Source organism: Leguminivora glycinivorella, chromosome 18 (assembly GCF_023078275.1).
Source record: "Leguminivora glycinivorella isolate SPB_JAAS2020 chromosome 18, LegGlyc_1.1, whole genome shotgun sequence".
In the NCBI taxonomy this organism is placed as follows: domain Eukaryota; kingdom Metazoa; phylum Arthropoda; class Insecta; order Lepidoptera; family Tortricidae; genus Leguminivora; species Leguminivora glycinivorella.
The window spans coordinates 14377507-14402975 of NC_062988.1; the positions used below are offsets into that span (position 1 = coordinate 14377507).

The 25469-nt window shown below is 34.3% G+C and overlaps 1 protein-coding gene across 1 annotated transcript; it reads right to left on the reverse strand.

Annotated features, from left to right (window-relative positions):
* Positions 1-1044: 1044 nt before the first annotated feature.
* Positions 1045-20924, reverse strand: LOC125236066. Its single transcript, XM_048142753.1, has 3 exons — positions 20768-20924; positions 3571-3697; positions 1045-1347 (listed from the first exon to the last, which is right to left on the reverse strand). The coding sequence occupies exons 1-3, from the start codon at positions 20856-20858 to the stop codon at positions 1191-1193; spliced, it is 375 nt and encodes a 124-aa protein (XP_047998710.1). The 5' UTR covers positions 20859-20924; the 3' UTR covers positions 1045-1190.
* Positions 20925-25469: the final 4545 nt, after the last annotated feature.

Sequence of the window (25469 nt, forward strand, 5' to 3'; positions counted from 1 at the left end):
ACAGACAGTCTTAAAAATTCATAATCTTAAAAAAAAATTGTATGCAAACTGACAGTTCAAACTGACACTGACAGATCTGTCAGTGTCAATTTGCATACAATTTTTTTTTAAGATTATGAATTTTTAAGACTGTCTGTGGCAAGCCTAAAAGAAGATATTACCACAGACTAATAGTTCTACCCCCTTATTCATAAACGTACTCTAAAGTTATCAAGCCGATAAAGTTCGTTTGTCCTTTTCTACCACACCTATACGCCAGAAAGGGACAAACGAACTTTATCGGCTTGATAACTTTAGAGTACGTTTATGAATAAGGGTTCTAATCTTTGGATACTACGGACGCAACTTTTCAACTTTCTTTTTTCATGAAATTGAGAGCCTATCGAAAATAGTTTTTTGGTACTTCAGAATGAGTGTTTAAAAATTTTGATGAACTGGTTAGAATTTTACAACCCGGCATCGTTTTTTCTCAATATTGTCGGAATATTCTTTTAAATTCTTGTCATATAAAATCGGTCTTTCCTCTACTTCTTCAATTAAACGACAGATATCAATGTCGTCTTCAACAATCTGCATTTAGAATTATATTTATTTCGACTAATAACATACGTTCGCCCAAGCCAGGCCAGTGATAACTGTCAAAATGACAACCGACCGGCGACTATTTTGTCGCCGTGTGCGCACTTGCATTGAAACCAATAGGGAAGGAGACAGTTGCGTCGCAGACCTGTCGTCGAACCCTGCGACAAAAAAGTTGCGTCGCAACGTGTGCGCACCTTCATACTAGCCCATAGACCGAGCGACAGAGACAAAACAGTTGCGTCTCCCGTCTGTGGGGGCCCTTACGTATTTGAAAAGTTGCGTCGCTTCGTGAGCGCACTTTCATACTAGCCCATGGTCGCGATAAAAAAGTCGCTTCGAAAAGTCGCCCGTGGGCGCACCCTCTAAAAAATAGGAGCGTTCTATTTAGGTTGATTGCAAAGAATAGTTTAGGTTCTTTGTGCTAATCATGGGCAATTTACACAATAAAAATGAAACTGAAACTTCAGGATGATTGATTTTATTGATACTATCGTGTAAACTGTTTAAGAAGCGGTAGCGTAAGCTTCAGCGTTAGGTCCAGAAGTCTTCTCCAGTTTTTGGTGGCTAGCCAATTGGTCATTAGCAGACTGGGCTGATGCATACGCGGATTACGCGGAGGATTCTTGACTTGCTTCGGTAGTTGTGGTTGGAGTTGGAGTTGTGGTGGATCCGTCGCATACTTCTTGGTCGCAGCAAGCGGGGTATTGCTTGCTGTTGTCTATGGCGGTCCGTCGGCAGCCATCGCGGATAGCTCTAGCTCCACAACTGTTGAGAAACATACGGTAGGTGAAAAACCATGTAACGTTGTTATACAAAAATAGTATACCTACGCACATAGTGATTGATAATGATAATTTTGGGTTAAGTTACACAAGTAATTATCATACAGGGTGTTTATGTAGTGTAGTACCGAGTAGTACAAAAAATACTGGGTAACATTAATATGCGACCAACACTGAAATCAAAAAATTGGTTGTTTCCATTGAGGTATAATGTACTAGAGAGGACACGGCGAACAAAAAGTTTGCGCCACGAACGTAAGTCCAGTGGACTTATGTTGCCTCAGTCAGTCTCTGTGCGCGGTGGGAGGAGGTTGTCTCTGACTGCACACAAATAAAATGAAAAAATGCCTTCCTGTGCTATAAGATACTGTTGAGGCCATACGAGAAAATCGAATAAAAGTGACGGTGTCACATTTCATCGGTTAGTAGACAAGCTATTTTGATCTAACTTAATTTAAGTAATTATTATAATGAAGGGACGGGCTCCTTAAACGCGATGCTATGGCCGCCATTTTGACAACTGGAATCATAGATGAATCGCGCAGACATGACATGTAGGTAATAAGGTATAATAATTGTGATCATATTCTGTTTTCAATATATAATATAAAAATATTTATTTCAATTTATATTTTTGAATATTACACGGTTCTAATACGAATTTTAGTCGATAATATTATACAATAAGCATGATTTTGAATTATTTCTGAATTATAATTCTCATTATTGACGAAAAATAGTGACACCAAAACTGAAATAGTATTATAGTATTTAATGCAACCGGTGTTTAAGGGAGGTAAAACAAGTTGAATGGCGCGATTATTATTCTGAGCGACAGAAACTTACAAAACTAATTTTATTCAAAGGAAATTAAAATTTATGAAAAAAACAATTACTTATTTTTATTTCACTGAGTAGAAATTAAATATAACACAATGTATAATAATAAACTACTTAGTATTTCACACACAAAGTATAAAACAAAGGTCTACACTAAAAGTGTCGCGTCTAGGTGGTCAAGTCTTACTCTATGACACGGTTCGCTTCACGCGCATGCGCCTCGCGCTGCCGCCGCTGCCGGTCGGCGCACAGAATATGTTCGAGTTGTCATTTCTAGTACGTAGTACATAGTAGTTCAATGGTTGTTTCATGCATTTTGTCCGTTTCAGCTTGACATGTTCTAGCAGAGTACATTTTTTATGTGATATCTATCGTGAGTTACTCGATAGCGTAACTGTAATGGAAAATCAATTTCATAGTATCTTAATACTTTTAAACGAGCAATTCTTGTATATTTATTTATTTATTTATATATATATTTATTTACACTGACGATCTCGGAAACCGCTCTAACGATTTCGCAGAAATTTGTTATGTGGGGGTTTTTGGGGGTGAAAAATCGGTCTAACTTATCCTTAGGTCCCGGAAAACGCGAATTTTCGAGTTTTCATGCGTTTTTCTTCGCGCGCCATCTCGTGTGCAGTAGTTGTACTGTTAAGACAGAATTCTTTCGGTCGATGTAAGTACTATTTATTGCAAACACTAGATGGCGACACAGGTCAAGGCTAAAACGAATAGAAAATACACTATTTGAGTTTTTGTGGCGAAATGCGCGCCATCTCGTGTGGAGTAGTTGTGTTGTTAAGGCTGAGAATTCTTTCGCTCGATGTAGGTACTATTCATTTTTGAACTAGATGGCGACACATGTCAAGGATACAAAACAGAACCGAGCGAAGCTCGGTTGCCCAGATATTAGAATGTAAACAGTGTAGGCAAACTGTTACCGACAGTCTGGCAAAAAGAGTAGAAACTAAAACGTGGTCAGGCTGTACGCTTTTAAGTGCGTTTTCACATTATCCGAGCCGATATCGGATGTAGAACCGATATCCCATATATTGCACGCAAGTACTTTGCCCAGTTTCTATCTGTGGAAACTTGTTATTGAAATAAAATAAAATAAATAAAATATTTAAGCCGCCATCTTTGATTTTTGGCTTTCTACTCTTCCGAACCTCTGCCACGAGTTGTTGACGTTTTAGAATGCGTTACTGCGTTTTCACATTATCCGATCCGATATCGGATGTAGGAAGGATTTCAAAGTGGCAACATCGTCGTGTCATCCCTTTCTTGTCAATAGGTACGTGTGAGAAAAAGACGTGGCGATGTTGCTAATTTCTATTTTTTCCAGGCTTTTCCTCATACTTACGTTTCATAAAGGGTTTCGTTGGTTGATTTGTTGCAAATGTACACAGCGCAGTCAATATTTGGATAAAACTTCACATCGTACGGCAACACTCTTTTTAACTTGGAAATGTAACATCCGTCTTGGCCAGCTGAAAAAAAAACATAAATAGTGATTGATATGAACATATAATACATATTATTTACATTATTATATAAGAAACTACGACTGAACATAAAACTTAATAGCTAGCTTATATCTAAATTCTTGATGTTGTCGACATGTCCTCGCTGTATCACAGTGCTCTTCGGTCACCAGTCAAATACGTCAACCAGACGCTTCGCGATTTCAGCAAAAATATTTTTCTCGTTTGGATCCCATGGACTTAGCTAACGCCAAAAGGTACAAAATTGTACTTTTTGCCGAGATCCTTGCGTTTATTTATTACGTTTAAAAATTTCTGCACTTTCCGCTGCTGCACCCGCTTTTATCATCGTTCGATGGAGATGGGACGGTGCCAGTGAGTCGAGGCAGATAGCATCCCACACTAAGGCCACACCTCGGAAACTGCATGGTGATCAAATATATGAAAGAGCTCGTGTATTATGCTTATATGAGTGAAATATGACAGGTCGACTGTTCGCGTTTTTGACAGGCGGTAACTGTGAGGTAACCGAGAGGGGGTGGGCGGCACTTTCAACGGGGAGCGGGAGTGGCCATACTGTACTCTTTATTATACTGTGCTAAGGCACTGGCCCCACCGCGATTTAGTAAGCTATGGCTATCGGATTTATAAACGAGCAAAGATGAATGTATAGGCCAAAAATACTGGCTGGATGTCGCGCGTTCGAAACTACTCGGGGTTTTTTAAATGTAGGTACTTATACGCTACCGCTTCGTCGTTTGTTCTTTTAGTAAAACTATAGCTCTATCTCTTCTTCTTGGATTTGCTTTGTTGATGATGCTAAACAGTGAAATAAATGGCACTTCCAAATCCACAAAACAGGAAAGATCGGCTAGATTGTTTCATAGCATAACTGGCAGGCAAGTATGGTCGCGCGATAAATCATAAAAACATCTGGCCGTCCCTATCGCACTATTTGTAAGTGTTTGATGTTTTATCACTTATCACGCGACCCTACTTGTCTGCCAGGTCATTGTTGAACTATATATAGCGATAGATAACACTGCCGTACAAATAAAACGGACACGGCGATATTGATAGTTCACCGCTGGGCGAGTAACTATAAAATCGCCGTGTCTCTTTTATTTACACAGAAGTGATAATCTGTTTTTCGTTTTTATAGCCGTTAGCTCATAGTTTACGAGCTCGCGGTGGGACCAGTGTCTAATATTCGTCCCATAATCCAAGAGACAGTAGTAGGGTACCCCCGTTACCAGCCCGGGTCTGGGGCCTGCTCCCAGGACCCCACCACCGCCCATCCATGGTCTTGCTAAACCTAAAAAAAAAAAAAAAAAAAAAAAAAAAAAAAAAAAAAAAGTAATAGCCCCCATTTAGATTCATTGCGCTGGGTCCCGACGCTCTCAGAAGCCTCCTTCTAGTATTTACAGAATACGTTCTTTACACAATAAACCTTGTGCACGACGGTCACAAAAGGATTACCGACCCTTTCTATTGTTCGATCTGGACTCGGCGCTAGACCATTGTTACCCTACCCAGCTACCTAGCAGTGTCATGCACACCTTTTCCTTGTGTCTCATACTGATAGGTATTTTATAATTAATTTTTAGTATAACTTTGTAATCATATGGATTGCGATTCTAACCTAACCTAACCTAATTAAAATACCTAACTTTTCCATTCGTAACCTAATCAAATTTAATTAAAACCTACTCTTAGTTAACCTAAGTAGTCTAGACTTACCTTTATGAAACCTAACTGAGTTTCACCTACTTTTACTTTTATTTCTATAAATGTAGGTATTTATGAAATGTATTATAATTACGTTTTAACTTAAGAACTTCTGAGTTACATTTAAGTTTATCCAAATACCTAAACTTAACGATCCTATCTAGCGTATCTTTCTTTTTCTCGAATATTTATGATATCTTATACCTATTTCTATCATACATCTCTTTGTTGTATTACCAAATTTGTACATATGATTAATAAGTCAATTTTTTGATTACGTCGTAATAAAAGTTAATTTCCCATCTTATCAAACTTTCTTTTTTTACATATATTTCAATGTTTTGTATCTGAATAAACCTCGGTAATTTTGTGAAGTTGCGTTTTTGCTTAATTGCTTTATTTATTGTACCTTCTTTGAATAATTTACTTACCTATGTCTATTATTATTTTTTATGACTTGTGTATTGTTTAAGAGAATGCATACTTTCAATAAACTTGTTAAGACGTGAGAAACTGAGAACCGGTTAAAACATGTTTAAGGCTAATTCTATGTGAAAAAAAAATGTCTTTTGTGTATTTTTATAGATAATATATATTTATTGTTTCCGTTTATTTGAATAATTCGGGTTTTGGGTAAAGAGATCCTTCGACGAACATGTCAAGGCATGATACTTTGTATTCATATTTAACAAAGAGCATTAACTGGTGTAAACATGTTTTAGACTAACGCACCGGTAATTCTTGTGACTTGAATTTATTATTGTAACAACTTAGGTGCTTTATTATAGATGTTTATTGTATTGTAAAATGACAAAAAGTTTATTGTTTGCGTTCAGGTATAAGATGAACTGGTTGAAACAAGATTTATGGTACGTTCCCCTGCTCTCTACCATATTACGAGTATAAAAGCCAAAGAGAGTCGAGGCTGAATAAGTATTCCTGTAGAGGCAGCCTTCTGTACCAGAGCTCCTTGTATCTAGTGTGGTATATAGAGAAGAGGAGTGTGCGTTCAAAAGTGAAGTGTTTATAGACAGATCTAACAATGGACGTGAGTATGTTTTTCTTTTTAAATTACTGTAACCCATATTGCCTTTTTATAATATTGTTTCGTCTAGTGTTCTTTGTATTTAATTAATAGAATTGTTAATAGTGTTTAAAATATTGTCTTTCATTGTTTCAGTTCTCTGAAAATACTTTCAAGAACTATTACTACCCGGAAAATCAGGGTGATTCAACCGATGAGGAAGGTACAGCTGGTTTCAAAGTTAAGCAAGCCCTCGCAAAGAAACGTCCTGGAAATAATATTGACAGCTTCTTTGAACGACCTAAAAAGCAGTGTAAAACCTTGAAACGGTCTTCGAATGTAAGCAAAGGTTCGCCAGAAGGCGTGGCTAATGTATCATCTGGACAAGATGATGGGGCGTATTCATCTCACTTAATTAAAATAGAGATATATGATATGCAAACAATCAAAAACATCCCAGCCACGGAACACTGGAAGCACGCGGACGTCAGACTGAAGTATTTTGCGTTGGAAGACGACTTGGAATTACAAAATACGCGAAATATTGTATATAATATTACAAAACAATTAGCTTCTAAGGACACATGTGTAAAATATTTTATAGATAATAAGAAACAGTGATAAATATAATTTTTAACGATAGCAGTAGGATAGTGTTAAAGTGTTTCACATTTCTAATCTTTCCTTTTTATGATTTAAGTAAATTTCCTTGTAAGATATTCTTTTGCATTGTTTCACATTAAAAATGACGAAAAGTGTTAAGTCGATCCATTACATTTGTTAATATGTAATAACCCTCTTTGTTTTATAAAATGTATACTCTTTATTGAATTACTGAACGCAGAAACTCAATGTGGGGAGGCGGCCTCGTTTGACAATGGATTCTCTGAACTGTGATGTTTTTGATGCGGAACTTATAAGACTCTGTGAAGTAATCGAACTAGATGAAGAGTTATATGAAGCCGCCCGACTTGTGAGCCAATGTCACGGAGAGACGTAAGTTATTTTCACTTATAATATTCATGTTCCTGCATGTTCAAACCATTTAACGAATACCTGCTTCATGTTGAGTTCCAACTTGTTATGACCGGATCTTGTTTCTACTTGTAACGATTATTTCCATTACCTGCTGAACAATAGGATAGTTTTTTAACGAGACGATACTTGATCTTATTGTTACGTTGATGGTGAGGTGGGAGAGCCCACATATATAAACGGGGTATCTGAGATTGTTATCATTCAGTGTTTTACCACCGTGCTTCAATAATTGTAATACTTATTTGTGACGTTCATTTCCAAAATGGTTTTTACTTACTATCATATTGGTCCCACTTTACCTCGTGACAAGATTGCACAATTAAGTAAAGAATTTATTTTAAAATGTTTCCATAACAGTATAAGGCTCTGGTACACAGAAAATAAGTTACCTTCCACATTAGTGGATGATTTTGATATTAAACCATACTTTACACCATGTAGTGGTCATTATATCAACGATTCCAAGAAGAAAACTGTATCTGAAGATGTAATTGATGGTGTTTTAATGATGCAAGCCTATTGTCAGCAGTGTCGAAAAGATTTGAGTTAGTATAAATGAAGTAACATTTAAATATTTTTAATTATATCTCGCATCAGAGTATTTATAAATGTATATGTTTTCGTTGTTTTAGATCTTCTCAAATAGGAGGTGGATTGAAAAGGTCGGCTACAGTTTTAGAGACAGAAGAAGAAGTATCTGTTAAGAAAAGTCGCCTAGCTGTTGAGCCTACATCATCAACGTCATCTAAACCAACCCCTTCTGTCATTGTAAGTACAAATAATAATGCTGAAATTGAATGTTCTGTATGTAAAAAGTTAGTGTCTAAAAGATATTTTAAAAATCATTTAAACAGTAATCTCCATAAAAATAATGTTATAAGATCTGACTTAGAATGGATTGATGTTCAATTAATTGAGAATGCGTTTAAGAATAGGGTGGCCACTTATAGAATACTACTTAATGAAAAAGTTTACCAACCTTTTACACCTGAAACTATTTTACAAAAGAATAGAGATAAAATCTTTGCATTATTGGATCGTTCCCTTAGTAATCATTTTGCATTGAAAGTTAACTTTATTCTAAATGCCGATTTTACACAAGAGAGCAAACAAATCAATAATACTTTTGATTTCCAATTATGTAACAATATTATTGATACTAGTAGCGACAAGGATGAAATTTTCGAGTCCGTGGTTAAGGATATATTAACAAAATTATCTAACTTTGAAAGAAAAGACAGTGGGTGGGGTTTAGTAAAATTTAACTATCTAGATGTTAATGTTAACAAATTTAATCCGTTGCGCGGTTCTTCTTATATTGAGTTACCACGAGATATTCAAAATAAAAAAGCAGTTATTAATGTAAAAAATAGTGATCAAGAATGTTTTAGATGGGCAGTATTGTCAGGATTATACCCCCCAACAAACCATCGTTCAAACTGTACTAAATCGTATATTGCTCATATAAATAAATTGAATTTTAGAGATTTAACTTTTCCAATAAAATTGGGGGATATTCCAAAATTTGAAAATAATAATAATATGAGTATAAACGTTTTTGGAATTGAATACAATTCTCAAAATAAAAAACATGATATAGTAGGACCATTGCATTTAACAAAGTGTAGAAAAGATATCCATTTGAACTTATTGTATATATCCAAAAATAGTAACGGACATTATTGCTTTATCAAAAACTTATCTAGATTAGTATCTAAGCAATTATCAAATACACAGCATGCTGTTCATATTTGCGATGGATGCTTATCCAACTTCACAACTCACGAAAATTTAATGAAACATCAAAGAAACGATTGTTTCCATGTTTGCACACATTTACCTTCAGAACAAGATAAAAAGAAAAACTGGTTCAATGAAAACGTTCCCACCAATGAAGTTACCTTCGATAATTACGAACGTAAATTAAGGGTGCCTTTTGTTGTTTATGCTGATTTTGAAGCCTTTTTAAACCCAATAGCAACACAGTCAAATAACCCTACAACATCTTCTACTACAAATATTCAAAAACATGAGGTATATAGTTTTGGATATTATATTAAGTGTTCTTATAATGATAAATTGTCTGTGTATAGAACATACAAAGGTAAAGATTGCACCCAGGTATTTATGAAGTACATAGAAAAAGATTTAAAAAGCATTTGTAAGAGGAATACTTTCGGAAAAACTCCATTGCCTTTATCCATTGAAAATAATAAACATATTGCTCAGAGTAGGACATGTTACATTTGTGATAGAAATTTAAATAGTGATTCTATCATTTCCTATAATTTCCATACTGGTCTTTACGAAGGCGTAGCACATACATTTTGTACTGAAAAATACAAAGCACCTCAATTTATACCTGTATTTTTTCATAATTTGAGTAACTATGATAGTCATTTCATAGTACATGGACTTGGTTTGGTGGAAGGGGACATTGAATTGATTCCACAGAACAAAGAAAAATACATTTCATTTTCTAAGAAGTTACAAATAAATAATCGCACAATCAAATTGAGGTTTGTAGATTCACTTAAATTTATGCCCAGCAGTCTTGATAAACTAGCAAAAAACTTGTTCCCTAAACAATTTCATGAATTAAAATTGAATTTCACTTGTGAGGACGATTTTAAACGCTTATTACGAAAGGGTGTGTATCCGTATGAATACATGACATCATACGATTCTTTAAAGTTAACTGATCTTCCCTCTAAAGACAATTTTTTTAGTTCTTTGACTGATAGTCACATCTCAGAAGATGATTATAATCATGCAAAAGATGTTTGGTCCCATTTTCGTTGCAAAAATATGGGCGATTATTCCGATTTATATCTAAAAACAGATGTTTTGTTACTGGCTGACGTATTTGAAAATTTTAGAAACCTTTGTCTTAAGACGTATGGTTTAGATCCCGCGCATTATTATACTGCTCCAGGATTAAGTTGGGATGCAATGTTATTTACGACAAAAATAAAATTAGAACTCCTAACTGATATAGATAAAATATCATTCATTGCAAAAAATATTCGAGGTGGCATATCGCAGTGTAGTAACAGATATGCGAAAGCTAATAATAAATTTATGGATGATTTTGATTCAAACATACCATCGTCCTATCTTATGTATTTTGATGCAAACAACCTTTACGGATGGGCTATGTCTCAATGTCTCCCTACAGGTAAATTTGAATGGGTTCATGTAGATACAGACTTCAATATAGCCGATGACGCTGATCATGGTTTCATATTAGAAGTTGACCTCGAATACCCTAACGAAATTCATGACTCACATTCAGATTTACCATTCTGTCCTGAAAACGTTTGTTTGGGTAATTGTAAAGAAAAAAAACTGATTCCTAATTTAAATAGAAAAACTAATTATGTAATTCATTATCGAAATCTAAAACAGTGTTTGAAGAATGGTTTGGTATTAAGTAAAATACATCGCATTCTTAAATTTCAGCAGTCTATGTGGTTAAAAAGTTACATAGATTTAAATACCCACATGAGATCGCTGGCATCATCTGATTTTGAAAAAGATTTTTTAAACTAATGAACAATTCAGTGTTCGGTAAGACAATGGAAAATGTTGCAAAACGTGTAAACGTCAAATTATTAAATCACTGGGAAAATCGAGGGAAATCGCAGGGGGTTCAGTCTTTGATAGCTAGACCTGAGTTCCACAGTCTATCCATATTCTCAGAGAATTTAGTAGCTGTTCAATTGAATAAAACTAAAGTCTTTTATAATAAACCGATTTATTTGGGGTTTTGTGTATTAGATATATCAAAAACTTTAATGTATGACTTTCACTACAACTACATGAAAATCAAATATCCTAACAAACTCAAACTTCTTTATACAGATACGGATAGTTTAATTTATCAAATTTTCACTGAAAATTTTTATGCAGATATAAAAAAAGATCTTAATTTCTATTTTGATACATCTGACTATCCTCCTATCAATAAATATAATTTCCCACTTATAAATAAAAAGCGATTAGGATTTTTCAAAGATGAAAATAATGGTAGAATTTTAAAAGAGTTCGTTGGTCTAAAATCTAAAATGTATGCCTTAGATGTTGAAAAATATGATGAGAATGATGACAAAAAAGGTAAATATGGTGTTTTATCAAAAGCTAAAGGAGTCAATGTATGTGTTACAAAGAAATTTACTCTAAATAATTTCAAAACATGTTTATTTAACAAAAATGTGCAACGTGCTCAAATGCTAAGATTTAAATCTATAAAACATGTAATATTCACTCAAAAAATTAATAAAATATCATTATCTCATGATGATACAAAACGTTACTTATTAGAAAACACTTGTGACACCCTTGCGTGGGGACATTGTAAAATAAAAAAATAATTTAAATTTTGTCATGTAAATGACAGAACATTCAAATTCGAATTATTGTTTGTAATATATATTTTGTATGTAAATTTGAATAGTTAACTTAAATTAAATTGTAAATTATATTTTAATTAATTGTTTAATTTAACATTTATTCGTGTTTTGGCAATAAGAATATTGTAAACATAGATTTATTGTTTTTTATGTTTAAATTTAAATTGGTGGTTGGGTATATAAAATGTAACAATAGATTATAAAGAAAAGTGTTAATATCAGAATAAATATACATATTTTTTATCAGTTTTTTTTTTTTTACTCTACTTTAGTTTAAATAGTAATATGTTTATTGAATAGCACCATTTAATGTCTATCCGCATTCATATCAACACTGTTAAACATATTACAGCATTCAAAGATGATTCATTTTTATCATCCTTTCACTACCATTGTCGCAGGTCCCAGTGGGTGTGGCAAAACTCAATTTGTTACAAATTTTTTGAATAATACTAAAGAGATATGTAACATAGAATTTGATGAAATTATTTGGTGTTATGATGAAATGCAACCTCTTTATAATCTAGAAAATGTAAATTATAGTCAAGGAATACCAGATTTTTCAATTTTCGATGGGAAAAAACCTAAACTTCTAATAATAGATGATTTAATGAGAGAATCAGATGGACGAGTTGTTGATATTTTTACTAAAGGAAGTCATCATAGAAATTTAAGTGTTTTTTATATAACACAAAACATATTTCATCAAGGAAGAGGTCAACGTGATATTTCACTGAACACAAGCTACATTGTATTTTTTAAGAACCCTAGAGATAAAACTCAAATACGATACCTGTCACGACAAGTTTGTCCTGAAAATTCAAAATTCGTGGATGAAGCCTACAAAGATGCTACAAAGGATGCTCATGGTTACCTTATGATTGATCTGAAACAAAATACAAATGACATATGTCGTTTTAAAACAAAAATATTTCCATTTGATGGACATTGCACAGTGTATGTACCTAAAAAAGGATTTAAATATGATAAAAATCAACAAATTTTAGTCAGTTCTACATGATGCATGCAAGAGTAAACACATATAAACATTTATTAGAAGCATTGCACTTGCTTAAACCCAAATATCGTACTGCATTACTTAAATCTTGTGATGATGAAGAGATCAACATTATATGCGAGTGCATTTATAACGTTCTCAATGGGAAAATTCCTTTAGAAAAAAAGGAAAAAACAAAGTTAAAAAAGTACAAAGACATATTAAGGAAATTAGTTTCAAAAGGTAAACATAAATTAAGAAAAACGGTTATAATTCAAAAAGGAGGTGCCTTTTTACCTATTATTTTAGGAGCAGTTCTAAGTGCCTTAGTTAACTCTTTATCATAAATAAACAAAATGGAAAACACGAAAAAAATGTTATTAGTTGAATCGGACTTTATTGAAAAGTTAAAACGCAATGAGAACCCTCCTGAAAATTCCTCATCTCGGCTAGATGAAGAGATGCAAAAAATTCTCAAAAGTAAAATGAACGATCGTGAAAAATGGATGCTTTATTCTCAAGCATTGCAGCGGTTTCTACATTTTATTGAAACAGATCGAAAACCGTTTAAGATACCTATAGTAATGGAGGGTTTCGATCAATTCAACAAAGAAAGTAATGATATCATAAATTCAAAGATACCCAAAAAGGAGGAGACAGAATATAAGGAATCAGCGAAAGGTGATGTAACTGAGATAGCTGCACCATCTTTGTTTAACACGACACCTGGTGAAATAAATCAAGAATCAATGCCGATCAGTCCATCAAAAATAATAGAGATATTACCTAAATCTTATGAAAAAAAGCTAGAACGCTATTAGATTACATTGTTTTAAGTAAACCTAAAATTTGGTGGAAGCAGACTGGTGAAGTTGTTATAAACAACCAGACTATTCAAAATAGCAATATTACTGATTTGGTGAGTGACACGGTTAGATGTCTTAAACGTCCTAAACCAATTGGCTGGGAAGTGTTTGCTTTACTTTTAAAAGATATCAAAGTTCCTAAGTCATGCATAGGTAATCCTACAAATTTAGCATTTATTAATGACACTCCTTTGATTGAGCCCTTTACCCCCTCTACTTCTATAAGAACACGAGCCTCGTTAGATAAAGAAAACAACACATCTACTCCTCTTACTACACGAGTACAAAAATCATCTGCAAAAACTATAAATTGGGAAAGATGGACTCCTTATTAGATATTAACAGAATCTACTATGATATCTCTCACCCCGCTGGTTATAGCAGTTTAAATAATTTAACAAAGGAAATGAAAGGTCAAATGAATAAAGAAGATGTAAAAAAATGGTTACAATCTCAAGACACGTATACACTACATAAACCTGTTCATAGGCGGTTTACTAGAAATAGATACATTCTATCTAACTTTAATGAACTTTGGCAAGCTGATTTGAGTGACATGAGTACATATAGTCAATTTAATGATGGTTACAAATATATTCTTTGTGTTATCGATGTATTCAGTAAATATGCTTTTGCAAGAGCCATGAAGAAGAAGGATTCAGCAACAGTTAAAGAATGTTTTGAAAGCATATTTACTGAAGCCAACTCAGTTCCTCGTCATATCCAATCTGATAAAGGTACGGAATTCGTTTCAAAGGTGGTAAGAGATTATTTCAAAAGTAAAAATATTAATTATTATACCACTAATAACCCTGATATTAAAGCAAGTATAGTAGAAAGGTTCCAGAGAACTCTTAAAACGAAAATGTGGCGTTACTTCACTCATAAGAATACATATAATTACATAAATGTTCTACAAGATCTTCTTTATTCTTACAACCACAGCTATCATTCCAGCATAAAAATGTGTCCAGTTGATGTTAACTCTAATAATATTATGACTGTTTGGTGTAATTTATATGATCGCAATACAGATAGACAAATCTCACCAGAAACTGCAAAACTAAACGTAGGAGATCATGTTAGAATCACTAAATACAAACATATATTTCAAAAAGGTTACGAAAGTAATTGGAGTGATGAAATATTTATAATTAATTCAATTATTAAAAGATCTCCTCGGATTGTTTATACACTAAGGGATTTGGAAGGCGAACGCATAATTGGGACGTTTTATTCAAAAGAAATACAAAAAGTAACTTACCTCCCCTCCAACGAGTATAAAATTGATAAAATATTACGTTCACGTCGAGTTGCTGGCAGAAAGGAAATACTAGTGAAGTGGCAAGGTTATCCTAATAAATTTAATTCTTGGATACCTGAATCAAGCTTAAAGAAAATATGAGTGATAATAGCTTTTATTTAACTTTGTTAAGTAATAGTTCATCCGATTATTACACAGATAATACGACTGCACATTTTTTAACAAAATTACCAAAGACCATTAAATTGGATGGAGAATGGGTAGTTGGTTTGGTGGAATTTCAATACCCTTGTTCTATGTATAATGTACAAGAGCATGAAAACATAATTTATATAAAGAAAAAAGTATTTTCACCTGCTGACAAGACTTCAAAAATTGTGGATATAAAAGCTCATATACCAGCCACTACTTACGATAATATAGATCACTTTCTTCAAGCGTTTAATGAAAACCCTCAGTTAAAAAATAATGTTAAATTTCGTTATGATGAACTAACAAAAATGATAGGAGTAACAACATCAAATAAAGATATCACTTCTATCATAACAACTCCAATACTAAGTCTTCAAATGGGTTTTAAACCAAGAACAAATTTGAAACAAATCACATTGGGAAAAAACCCAGCAAATTTATATTTAGGTTTACCATCTCAAATATTTGTTTATACAGATATCATTCATCCACAAGTAGTTGGAGATGTTATAACATCGTTACTTAGAATAATACCTTTAGATCCAACTAAGTTCATTTATGGAGCTTATAAAACACATATTTTCTCACCTGCTCACTATGTACCAGTTTTACGAAGAGAGTTTGATACAATTGAAATAGATATAAGAACAACAACCGGTGTCAGAGTACCATTTCAATTTGGGTCTTCTTGCGTGAAACTACACTTTCAACGTGTAAAATGATGTATAACAGATCATCAACCTCTTGTCCTTACGAACATTATTATTCACACCAAGCCGGCTCTGGTGTAGGAATTGTCTATAAGGGAGTTCCATATCAAAGAGGACATGGTATAGGCAGTTTTTTGGGAGGACTATTTAGATCCGTACTCCCTTTATTATCTAGTGGTTTAAGAACCATTGGAAAAGAAACTTTAGGAGCAGGAGTTGGACTCTTATCTGATATGGTAAATGCTCGCCCTATAGACAGTTCCATACGATCACGATTCAAGGAAGCAAGTGCAAACCTGAAAAGAAAGGCCGATGAAAAAATTGACTCCCTTATGTCAGGATCTGGGTATAAAATGTCCAATAAAAGAAGGGAACCGCTCATTGCTCTAAAAGCATCGCGACGAAGAGGAAGTAAAAAAAATAAAAAAGATATAAATAACGATATATTTTCAAACTAAATAATGTCATTTTTACATAATCATTCATGTGAGTGTGCGAAATCTGAATTAGATATATTTGCCCTTCCATCAACTCAAACAAGCATTGAAAGCGGACAGTGGATTCATTATAAACCAATTTCATCTTTAAGCGATGACGGTCCAATCGAATTTCAAGTACCTGGATCAGGTGATGACTACATAGATCTATCACACACAATGATACACATTACTGCTAAAGTGTTGAACCAAGATGGTACTAAATTAAAAGCAGATGCTGCAGTTGGACCCACCAATAACTGGTTACATTCTCTTTTTAATCAACTTGATGTATATTTAAATCAAAAACTCATATCACCACCAAACAATACATATGCCTACCGTGCTTATATGGAAAATCTTCTCAACTACGGACCAGCAGCCAAAACAACTCATCTTACTTGTGGATTGTGGTATGAAGATACGCCGGGCTATATGGATACTGTTGACGTTAACAACAAAGGGTTTAACAAAAGGCTGGAATTTATCAAGGAGAGTAAGGAAGTAGAAATGATTGGTCATTTACATGGTGATATATTTAATCAAGAGAAATTCTTAATAAATGGTGTAGAACTACGTATTAAGTTAGTTCGCTCAAAAGAATCATTCAATCTTATTTGCCACCAAGATAAAAAATTCAAAGTACAAATAATGGATGCCAGCCTCATTGTAAGGAGAACGAGAATCAATCCTAGTGTTTTGTTAGCCCATCAAAAAGTATTAGCCACAACAACTGCGAAGTACCCCATTACGAGGGCAGAAGTTAAGGTTCTCACAATACCAACGGGGGTTCAGGGTAAAACATTAGATAATATATTTCTCGGACAAATTCCTAAAAGATGTATTATTGGATTTGTATCAAATTCAGGTTTTAATGGTAATTTAGCATTAAATCCGTTTAATTTTCAACATTATAATATGAATTCATTTAGTTTGTTCGTAGATGGTCATGAAGTTCCTTCTAAAACATTACAACCTTCATTTAGTTCTGGTACAATAGCAGCAGCATATCACACTCTATTTTCTGGAACTGGTATTCATTTCCATAACGAGGGTAATGGAATAAGCAGAACAGATTTTGGTCAAGGTTATTGTTTATTGTGTTTTGATTTAACTCCTGATTTATCTGCTAATTCAACTTCACACTGGAATCTTGTTAGACATGGTAGCGTTCGGATAGAAGTACGTTTTGATTCCGCTCTAACTAGTACCATTAATTGTATTGTGTATGCAGAATTTGATAATATAATTGAAATAAATAAAAATCGTGATGTATCTGTAGATTACAATAGTTAAGAAACATATAAATACCCCGTTCTCTTTAATTTATTTTATTTGGAATTCACCATTGTTTGCATGATCATCAATAATTTGTATATGTTACTTAACTATGGATACTAAAGAAATTCAATTTTGTATGAGGAAACTAAACCCATTGTTTAATTCAAATGTTTTTGCTGCCAACAAAATACCTATTCGGGTTAATCTACCTACCTTTATTGTCAGTAATTTGGACCCTGATTCAAAACCGGGTTCCCATTGGGTTGCTATACACATTGATGTAAATGGTGTAGGTGAATATTTTGACTCCTTTGGCAGGAAACCTTCCGGTTATCATAAGTCATTTCTAGATAGAAATACGAGACGGTGGTTTTACAATAATAAATCACTTCAAAACCATTTCACTTCTGTTTGTGGTGAATATTGTTTAGTTTATTTGTATTTTAAGTTTCATGGAAAATCTATGAAACATATGCTTAACTTGTTTTCTGATAATTCTTTATGTAATGATCTAGTATTACGAAATATGTTTAAGATCTTTTTTGTGAAATAAATAAAAATACGTGTACTGGTAATAATGATTTTTATTTTGAATTCTCACATAGTAACCTTTATAAAACTACAGACATTTGACACCATTTTATTTCTTATTTATTTTGTTTGGAATGTGAAACAATGCAAAAGAATATCTTACAAGGAAATTTACTTAAATCATAAAAAGGAAAGATAAGAAATGTGAAACACTTTAACACTATCCTACTGCTATCGTTAAAAATTATATTTATCACTGTTTCTTATTATCTATAAAATATTTTACACATGTGTCCTTAGAAGCTAATTGTTTTGTAATATTATATACAATATTTCGCGTATTTTGTAATTCCAAGTCGTCTTCCAACGCAAAATACTTCAGTCTGACGTCCGCGTGCTTCCAGTGTTCCGTGGCTGGGATGTTTTTGATTGTTTGCATATCATATATCTCTATTTTAATTAAGTGAGATGAATACGCCCCATCATCTTGTCCAGATGATACATTAGCCACGCCTTCTGGCGAACCTTTGCTTACATTCGAAGACCGTTTCAAGGTTTTACACTGCTTTTTAGGTCGTTCAAAGAAGCTGTCAATATTATTTCCAGGACGTTTCTTTGCGAGGGCTTGCTTAACTTTGAAACCAGCTGTACCTTCCTCATCGGTTGAATCACCCTGATTTTCCGGGTAGTAATAGTTCTTGAAAGTATTTTCAGAGAACTGAAACAATGAAAGACAATATTTTAAACACTATTAACAATTCTATTAATTAAATACAAAGAACACTAGACGAAACAATATTATAAAAAGGCAATATGGGTTACAGTAATTTAAAAAGAAAAACATACTCACGTCCATTGTTAGATCTGTCTATAAACACTTCACTTTTGAACGCACACTCCTCTTCTCTATATACCACACTAGATACAAGGAGCTCTGGTACAGAAGGCTGCCTCTACAGGAATACTTATTCAGCCTCGACTCTCTTTGGCTTTTATACTCGTAATATGGTAGAGAGCAGGGGAACGTACCATAAATCTTGTTTCAACCAGTTCATCTTATACCTGAACGCAAACAATAAACTTTTTGTCATTTTACAATACAATAAACATCTATAATAAAGCACCTAAGTTGTTACAATAATAAATTCAAGTCACAAGAATTACCGGTGCGTTAGTCTAAAACATGTTTACACCAGTTAATGCTCTTTGTTAAATATGAATACAAAGTATCATGCCTTGACATGTTCGTCGAAGGATCTCTTTACCCAAAACCCGAATTATTCAAATAAACGGAAACAATAAATATATATTATCTATAAAAATACACAAAAGACATTTTTTTCACATAGAATTAGCCTTAAACATGTTTTAACCGGTTCTCAGTTTCTCACGTCTTAACAAGTTTATTGAAAGTATGCATTCTCTTAAACAATACACAAGTCATAAAAAATAATAATAGACATAGGTAAGTAAATTATTCAAAGAAGGTACAATAAATAAAGCAATTAAGCAAAAACGCAACTTCACAAAATTACCGAGGTTTATTCAGATACAAAACATTGAAATATATGTAAAAAAAGAAAGTTTGATAAGATGGGAAATTAACTTTTATTACGACGTAATCAAAAAATTGACTTATTAATCATATGTACAAATTTGGTAATACAACAAAGAGATGTATGATAGAAATAGGTATAAGATATCATAAATATTCGAGAAAAAGAAAGATACGCTAGATAGGATCGTTAAGTTTAGGTATTTGGATAAACTTAAATGTAACTCAGAAGTTCTTAAGTTAAAACGTAATTATAATACATTTCATAAATACCTACATTTATAGAAATAAAAGTAAAAGTAGGTGAAACTCAGTTAGGTTTCATAAAGGTAAGTCTAGACTACTTAGGTTAACTAAGAGTAGGTTTTAATTAAATTTGATTAGGTTACGAATGGAAAAGTTAGGTATTTTAATTAGGTTAGGTTAGGTTAGAATCGCAATCCATATGATTACAAAGTTATACTAAAAATTAATTATAAAATACCTATCAGTATGAGACACAAGGAAAAGGTGTGCATGACACTGCTAGGTAGCTGGGTAGGGTAACAATGGTCTAGCGCCGAGTCCAGATCGAACAATAGAAAGGGTCGGTAATCCTTTTGTGACCGTCGTGCACAAGGTTTATTGTGTAAAGAACGTATTCTGTAAATACTAGAAGGAGGCTTCTGAGAGCGTCGGGACCCAGCGCAATGAATCTAAATGGGGGGCTATTACTTTTTTTTTTTTTTTTTTTTTTTTTTTTTTTTTTTTTTTAGGTTTAGCAAGACCATGGATGGGCGGTGGTGGGGTCCTGGGAGCAGGCCCCAGACCCGGGCTGGTAACGGGGGTACCCTACTACTAGAGACCAAAGGCAAACTGTCAGGCCTCTTGCCATCATACTTGATTGTACCAGTCGGCTCAAAAAGAGCAGGCACATTGATAGTTGCAAGGTACCGACGGATTATGTCATTACACGATTGTGCACCATCATCGTCGTATAGATAATTATTTTTAATTTCTTACCTAAGTCTATTGGTTTTTCTTCAGCAGGGAATCTTGCAATGGCTGCGTAAGAGACAGACACAAAAGCCAGGAAAGCTACGAACTTCAACATTTTGGATAAGTTGTAAGTACCAAAGCCAAAATCACACAGAAAATTTCAAAAGAAATCCTCTTCTTTTATACCCCGAATTTGCACGGGTTTATTAATTCAGCTACAAAAATTTTAAATAGGTCTTAACGCCAAACTGTAAAGTTTAAATTTCCTTCCCGTAGTTTTTATTGACTTATACTGTTTGTTCAAAATCTTGTTATTATAATCTTGATTCTTATTACCTGTTTGGACAAAAAATGGTTATTCGATCGCGTCACCGATCCACCTGCGGCAAAAGAATAATGTAAATTGGGACCGTGCGCGACGACTAAAACATCGCCACGAAATCATTTTCCAACCTAAGACATGTAAAGTGCTAGCTGGGCATTTTCTAGGTTGAAGACTTTTTAAAAAAAGTCAACCCTTTTCTACATTCCAACCAACCTCAACGTGTGATATATTGTTGGATAGGTATTTAAAAATGAATAAGGGTTTACTAAGATTGTTTTTTGATAATATTAATATTTTTGGAAATAATCGCTCCTAAAGGAAAAAAAGTGCGTCCCCCCCCCTCTAACTTTTGAACCATATGTTTAAAAATTATGAAAAAAATCACAAAAGTAGAACCTTATAAAGACTTTCTAGGAAAATTATTTTGAACTTGATAGGTTCAGTAGTTTTTGAGAAAAATACGGAAAACTACGGAACCCTACACTGAGCGTGGCCCGACACGCTCTTGGCCGGTTTTTATCTGTGGTACCACTTACTTATGGAAAAAAGTTTTTTCTATACATATCGTCACTACTTTTAAAAAAACTTGTATCTTCGTCTGTTAATGAAAAGAAAATTGTAGTAAGTATGTATGGAATCCATATAGACTTACTGCGTTTTAACTTTGAGGAACAGCGTGAGATATGAGACTATATATACAAATTAAAGTTCTGGCACCCATAAATGTAGAAACCCCTAGATTACTGGTATGTGACGATAGATAACACTTGAATCCGTCACTAAGCTCTGGATTCTATTTCGGAATCAGCATTCAATTATTTTTTCCTGTTCGCTTTATCCAGGTTGTTTGTTCTCTTGTGACAAAATCTACTATTTTTGTGGCTTTTCCATCCTACGTGTTACTCTTGTTATCATGGTAACAATTAAGTCCTTATTAATTAGTTCCAGTATGTTCAATTGTCTCGTTCAGTTTTGTTATTGTAACTGACTTTTATAAAGTGGTTTGTTTTTTGCTGCCATCATTATTTAAACAGTTGGTCAGTAGATTAATACTTACGAAGAAAAAAAAAACTGAATTTTTAGGGCAGAATCAATATAATTAACTTTCGTAGGACAATCGGCTTAAAGAGATAGGAACATACTACGCGGACGTCCGTCGTCAGTGTGATACTATACAGCACGACCACGGATGATCTTATTAATTCTGTTGCGGTACAAATCCACGAAAAAATATGTACTTTTTTGTACCTACGTTTAAAAAAAATGTACCGTTATGGTTTTGGAGTTTCGACATAGGGGCCGTGGTCGTGCTAGGTAGGTTCTCCCTGGCACGACCACACAATATTTAATGAGTTTTTAAATTTCTGTTGCAGTACAAATTCACGAAAAAAAATGTACTTTTTTGTACTTAACTTTTTAAAAAAATACCCTCATGATTTCGGAGTTTTGACATGGGTTGTGGTCGTGCTAGATAAGTACTTCCTGGCACGACCACACTATATTTATGTTTAATTTGATGGTCTAATGAATGTTAAACAAATGTTTAGAAATTGTACTTTGTAAATTACTTCAAAAACTTAGTGTGGTCGTGCCAGGTAGTACCTATCCTAGCACGACCACAACCCATGTCGAAACTCCGAAACCATGCGGGTTTTTTTAAAAAAAGGTAAGTACAGAAAAGTACATTTTTTTTCGTGAATTTGTACCACAACAGAAATTTAAAAAATCATTAAATATAGCGTGGTCGTGCCCAAGCGCGGATCCAGCTTCGTGCCCAGGCGGGGGTCACGTGGTAAAGGCCCAGGCCCCCCGGGGGGGGGTCACGTGGTCTATTTGTATGGCCAGCCTAGGTTCCAGGGGGGGGTCATGACCCCCATGACCCCCCCCCTGGATCCGCGCATGGTCGTGCCAGGGAGTACCTACCTAGCACGACCACGGCCCCTATGTCGAAACTCCGAAACCATAAAGGTACATTTTTTTTTAAACGTAAGTACAAAAAAATACATTTTTAGGGTTCCGTAGTCAACTAGGAACCCTTATAGTTTCGCCATGTCTGTCTGTCCGTCCGTCCGTCCGTCCGTCCGTCCGTCCGTCCGTCCGTCCGTCCGTCCGTCCGTCCGTCCGCGGATAATCTCAGTAACCGTAAGCACTAGAAAGCTGAAATTTGGTACCAATATGTATATCAATCGCGCCAACAAAGTGCAAAAATAAAAAATGGAAAAAAATGTTTTATTAGGGTACCCCCCCTACATGTAAAGTGGGGGCTGATATTTTTTTTCATTCTAACCCCAACGTGTGATATATTGTTGGATAGGTATTTGAAAATGAATAAGGGTTTACTAAGATCGTTTTTTGATAGTATTAATATTTTCGGAAATAATCGCTCCTAAAGGAAAAAAAAGTGCGTCCCCCCCCCTCTAACTTTTGAACCATATGTTTAAAAAATATGAAAAAAATCACAAAAGTAGAACTTTATAAAGACTTTCTAGGAAAATTGTTTTGAACTTGATAGGTTCAGTAGTTTTTGAGAAAAATACGGAAAACTACGGAACCCTACACTGAGCGTGGCCCGACACGCTCTTGGCCGGTTTTTTTTCGTGAATTTGTACCGCAACAGAATTAGTAAAATCATCCGTGGTCGTGCTGTATAGTATCACACCGTCGTCAATCGACCGCGGACGGGGATCTCGACAATGAATATACACTTAACCGTGCAAACTATCGGTCGACGGACGTGGACGTGGCCTTGAGCGCATGGACGTCCGATCGAAATCTGGCTCGCTGGATGTTTTGGTGCCCGTGCACACTGTTCGGTCGCGGTCGTGGTCGATTTACGACGGACGTTCGCGTAGTATGTTCCTAGCTTAATAGGCAGGGTTACTCTCGTCGAGGCCGGTGTACCCTTGTTTCGCCGACAAACTTTTCATCGAATATCATTTCATCGACAACAAATCATCGAAAGTTTAGTTCGAGTAAAATTGTTTGGAGTAATTTTGTTTCAACTAATATTTATTTGAAATTTTCTTAGTTATAATAAATACTATTCAACTAATATTTCTTCATCGCTGATTCGTTTCAAAATACTTCAAATAGCAGAAGTACAAAACATCGCAAATCATTTATTCGACGTATTATTACAAAACGTTCTCATTTGTCGTACTACACATTTTAGATGTTTCTATTCCAGGAAACTTCAAATTGTCAAAACGACCAGCTTACAAAATAGGTTTAGGTTAGGTTAGAACTGTGATCACACAAAAACAAACGGCTTACCGAGTAGGTTTAGGTTAGGTTAGAACTGTGCCCACAAACAAAAACAAATAGTTTACAGAGTAGGTTTAGCTAGGTTAGGTTAGGTTAGGTTAGTTAGTTAGGTTAGGTGTGATTTACACAGATGCAAACGTATTGCAGAGTAGGTTTAGGTTAGGTTAGAACTGCTACCCTACACATCAACGAACGGTCTATACATATACTTAGTAGGTTTAGGTTAGGTTAGAATTGTGACCACACACAGAACCCCACCCACAAAAACAAACAGTTTACAGAGTAGGTTTAGGTTAGGTTAGAACTGTGATCACACAGAAATAAATGGATTACAGAATAGGTTTAGGTTAAGTTAGAACTGCGACCAAACAGTTTACAAATTGTAAAATTTTAGAAAAAAATCATAATTTAAATAATATTATGCGTAATGAATTGTATTTAATGTAAAACAAAATTAAATGAAAAAACATGAAACGAAATACCACGATATAAATTATACTCGGAATAACTTATCTACGAAATAACTTACGTATCGATTGTTTTACAATATGAACTGTCGATGAAATGAAATTATGTGAAACGTTGTCTTTGAAATAATATTCGAACAAGTGTCTGTCGGCGATTCAAGGGTAAACCCTCGAGGCCAGTTGGCCGGTCGTCAATATTCAAATGTTAGAATAAAACATTTAACTTATTCTGTCATTTTAGTATAAAAACAGAGCTTACCACCCTTAATGGGTTCAATATCTCAAACCGCAAAATGATATGGAGTCGTTACGCTATCCAACTCGTCCATTGCTGCCGGCCTAGCCAAAGGGACAATCGCTGACGCTACGTGGCGACCGGAACGCAGTCTGGCTCTGTCGCACCACTACAGAAGAGAGAGGGAGAGCTAACTACTGTACGCTTACGAAACATACGTGATTGTGACGTTGGCTAGGTACCTGGTCCAGCGGCACCATTTCTCAGGAAGCGGAAACCATAAAGCATTTTGAGGCGCTTCAAGCGCTTGATAAGCTAATGTGGTCGTAATACAACGCATTGATGTGTTTATTCCCATTATTTTAAGGACTATTTTAGAATGCTGTTACGTACCAATATCAGTTGTGGTATAACAGATGATAAACTCTCAAAATT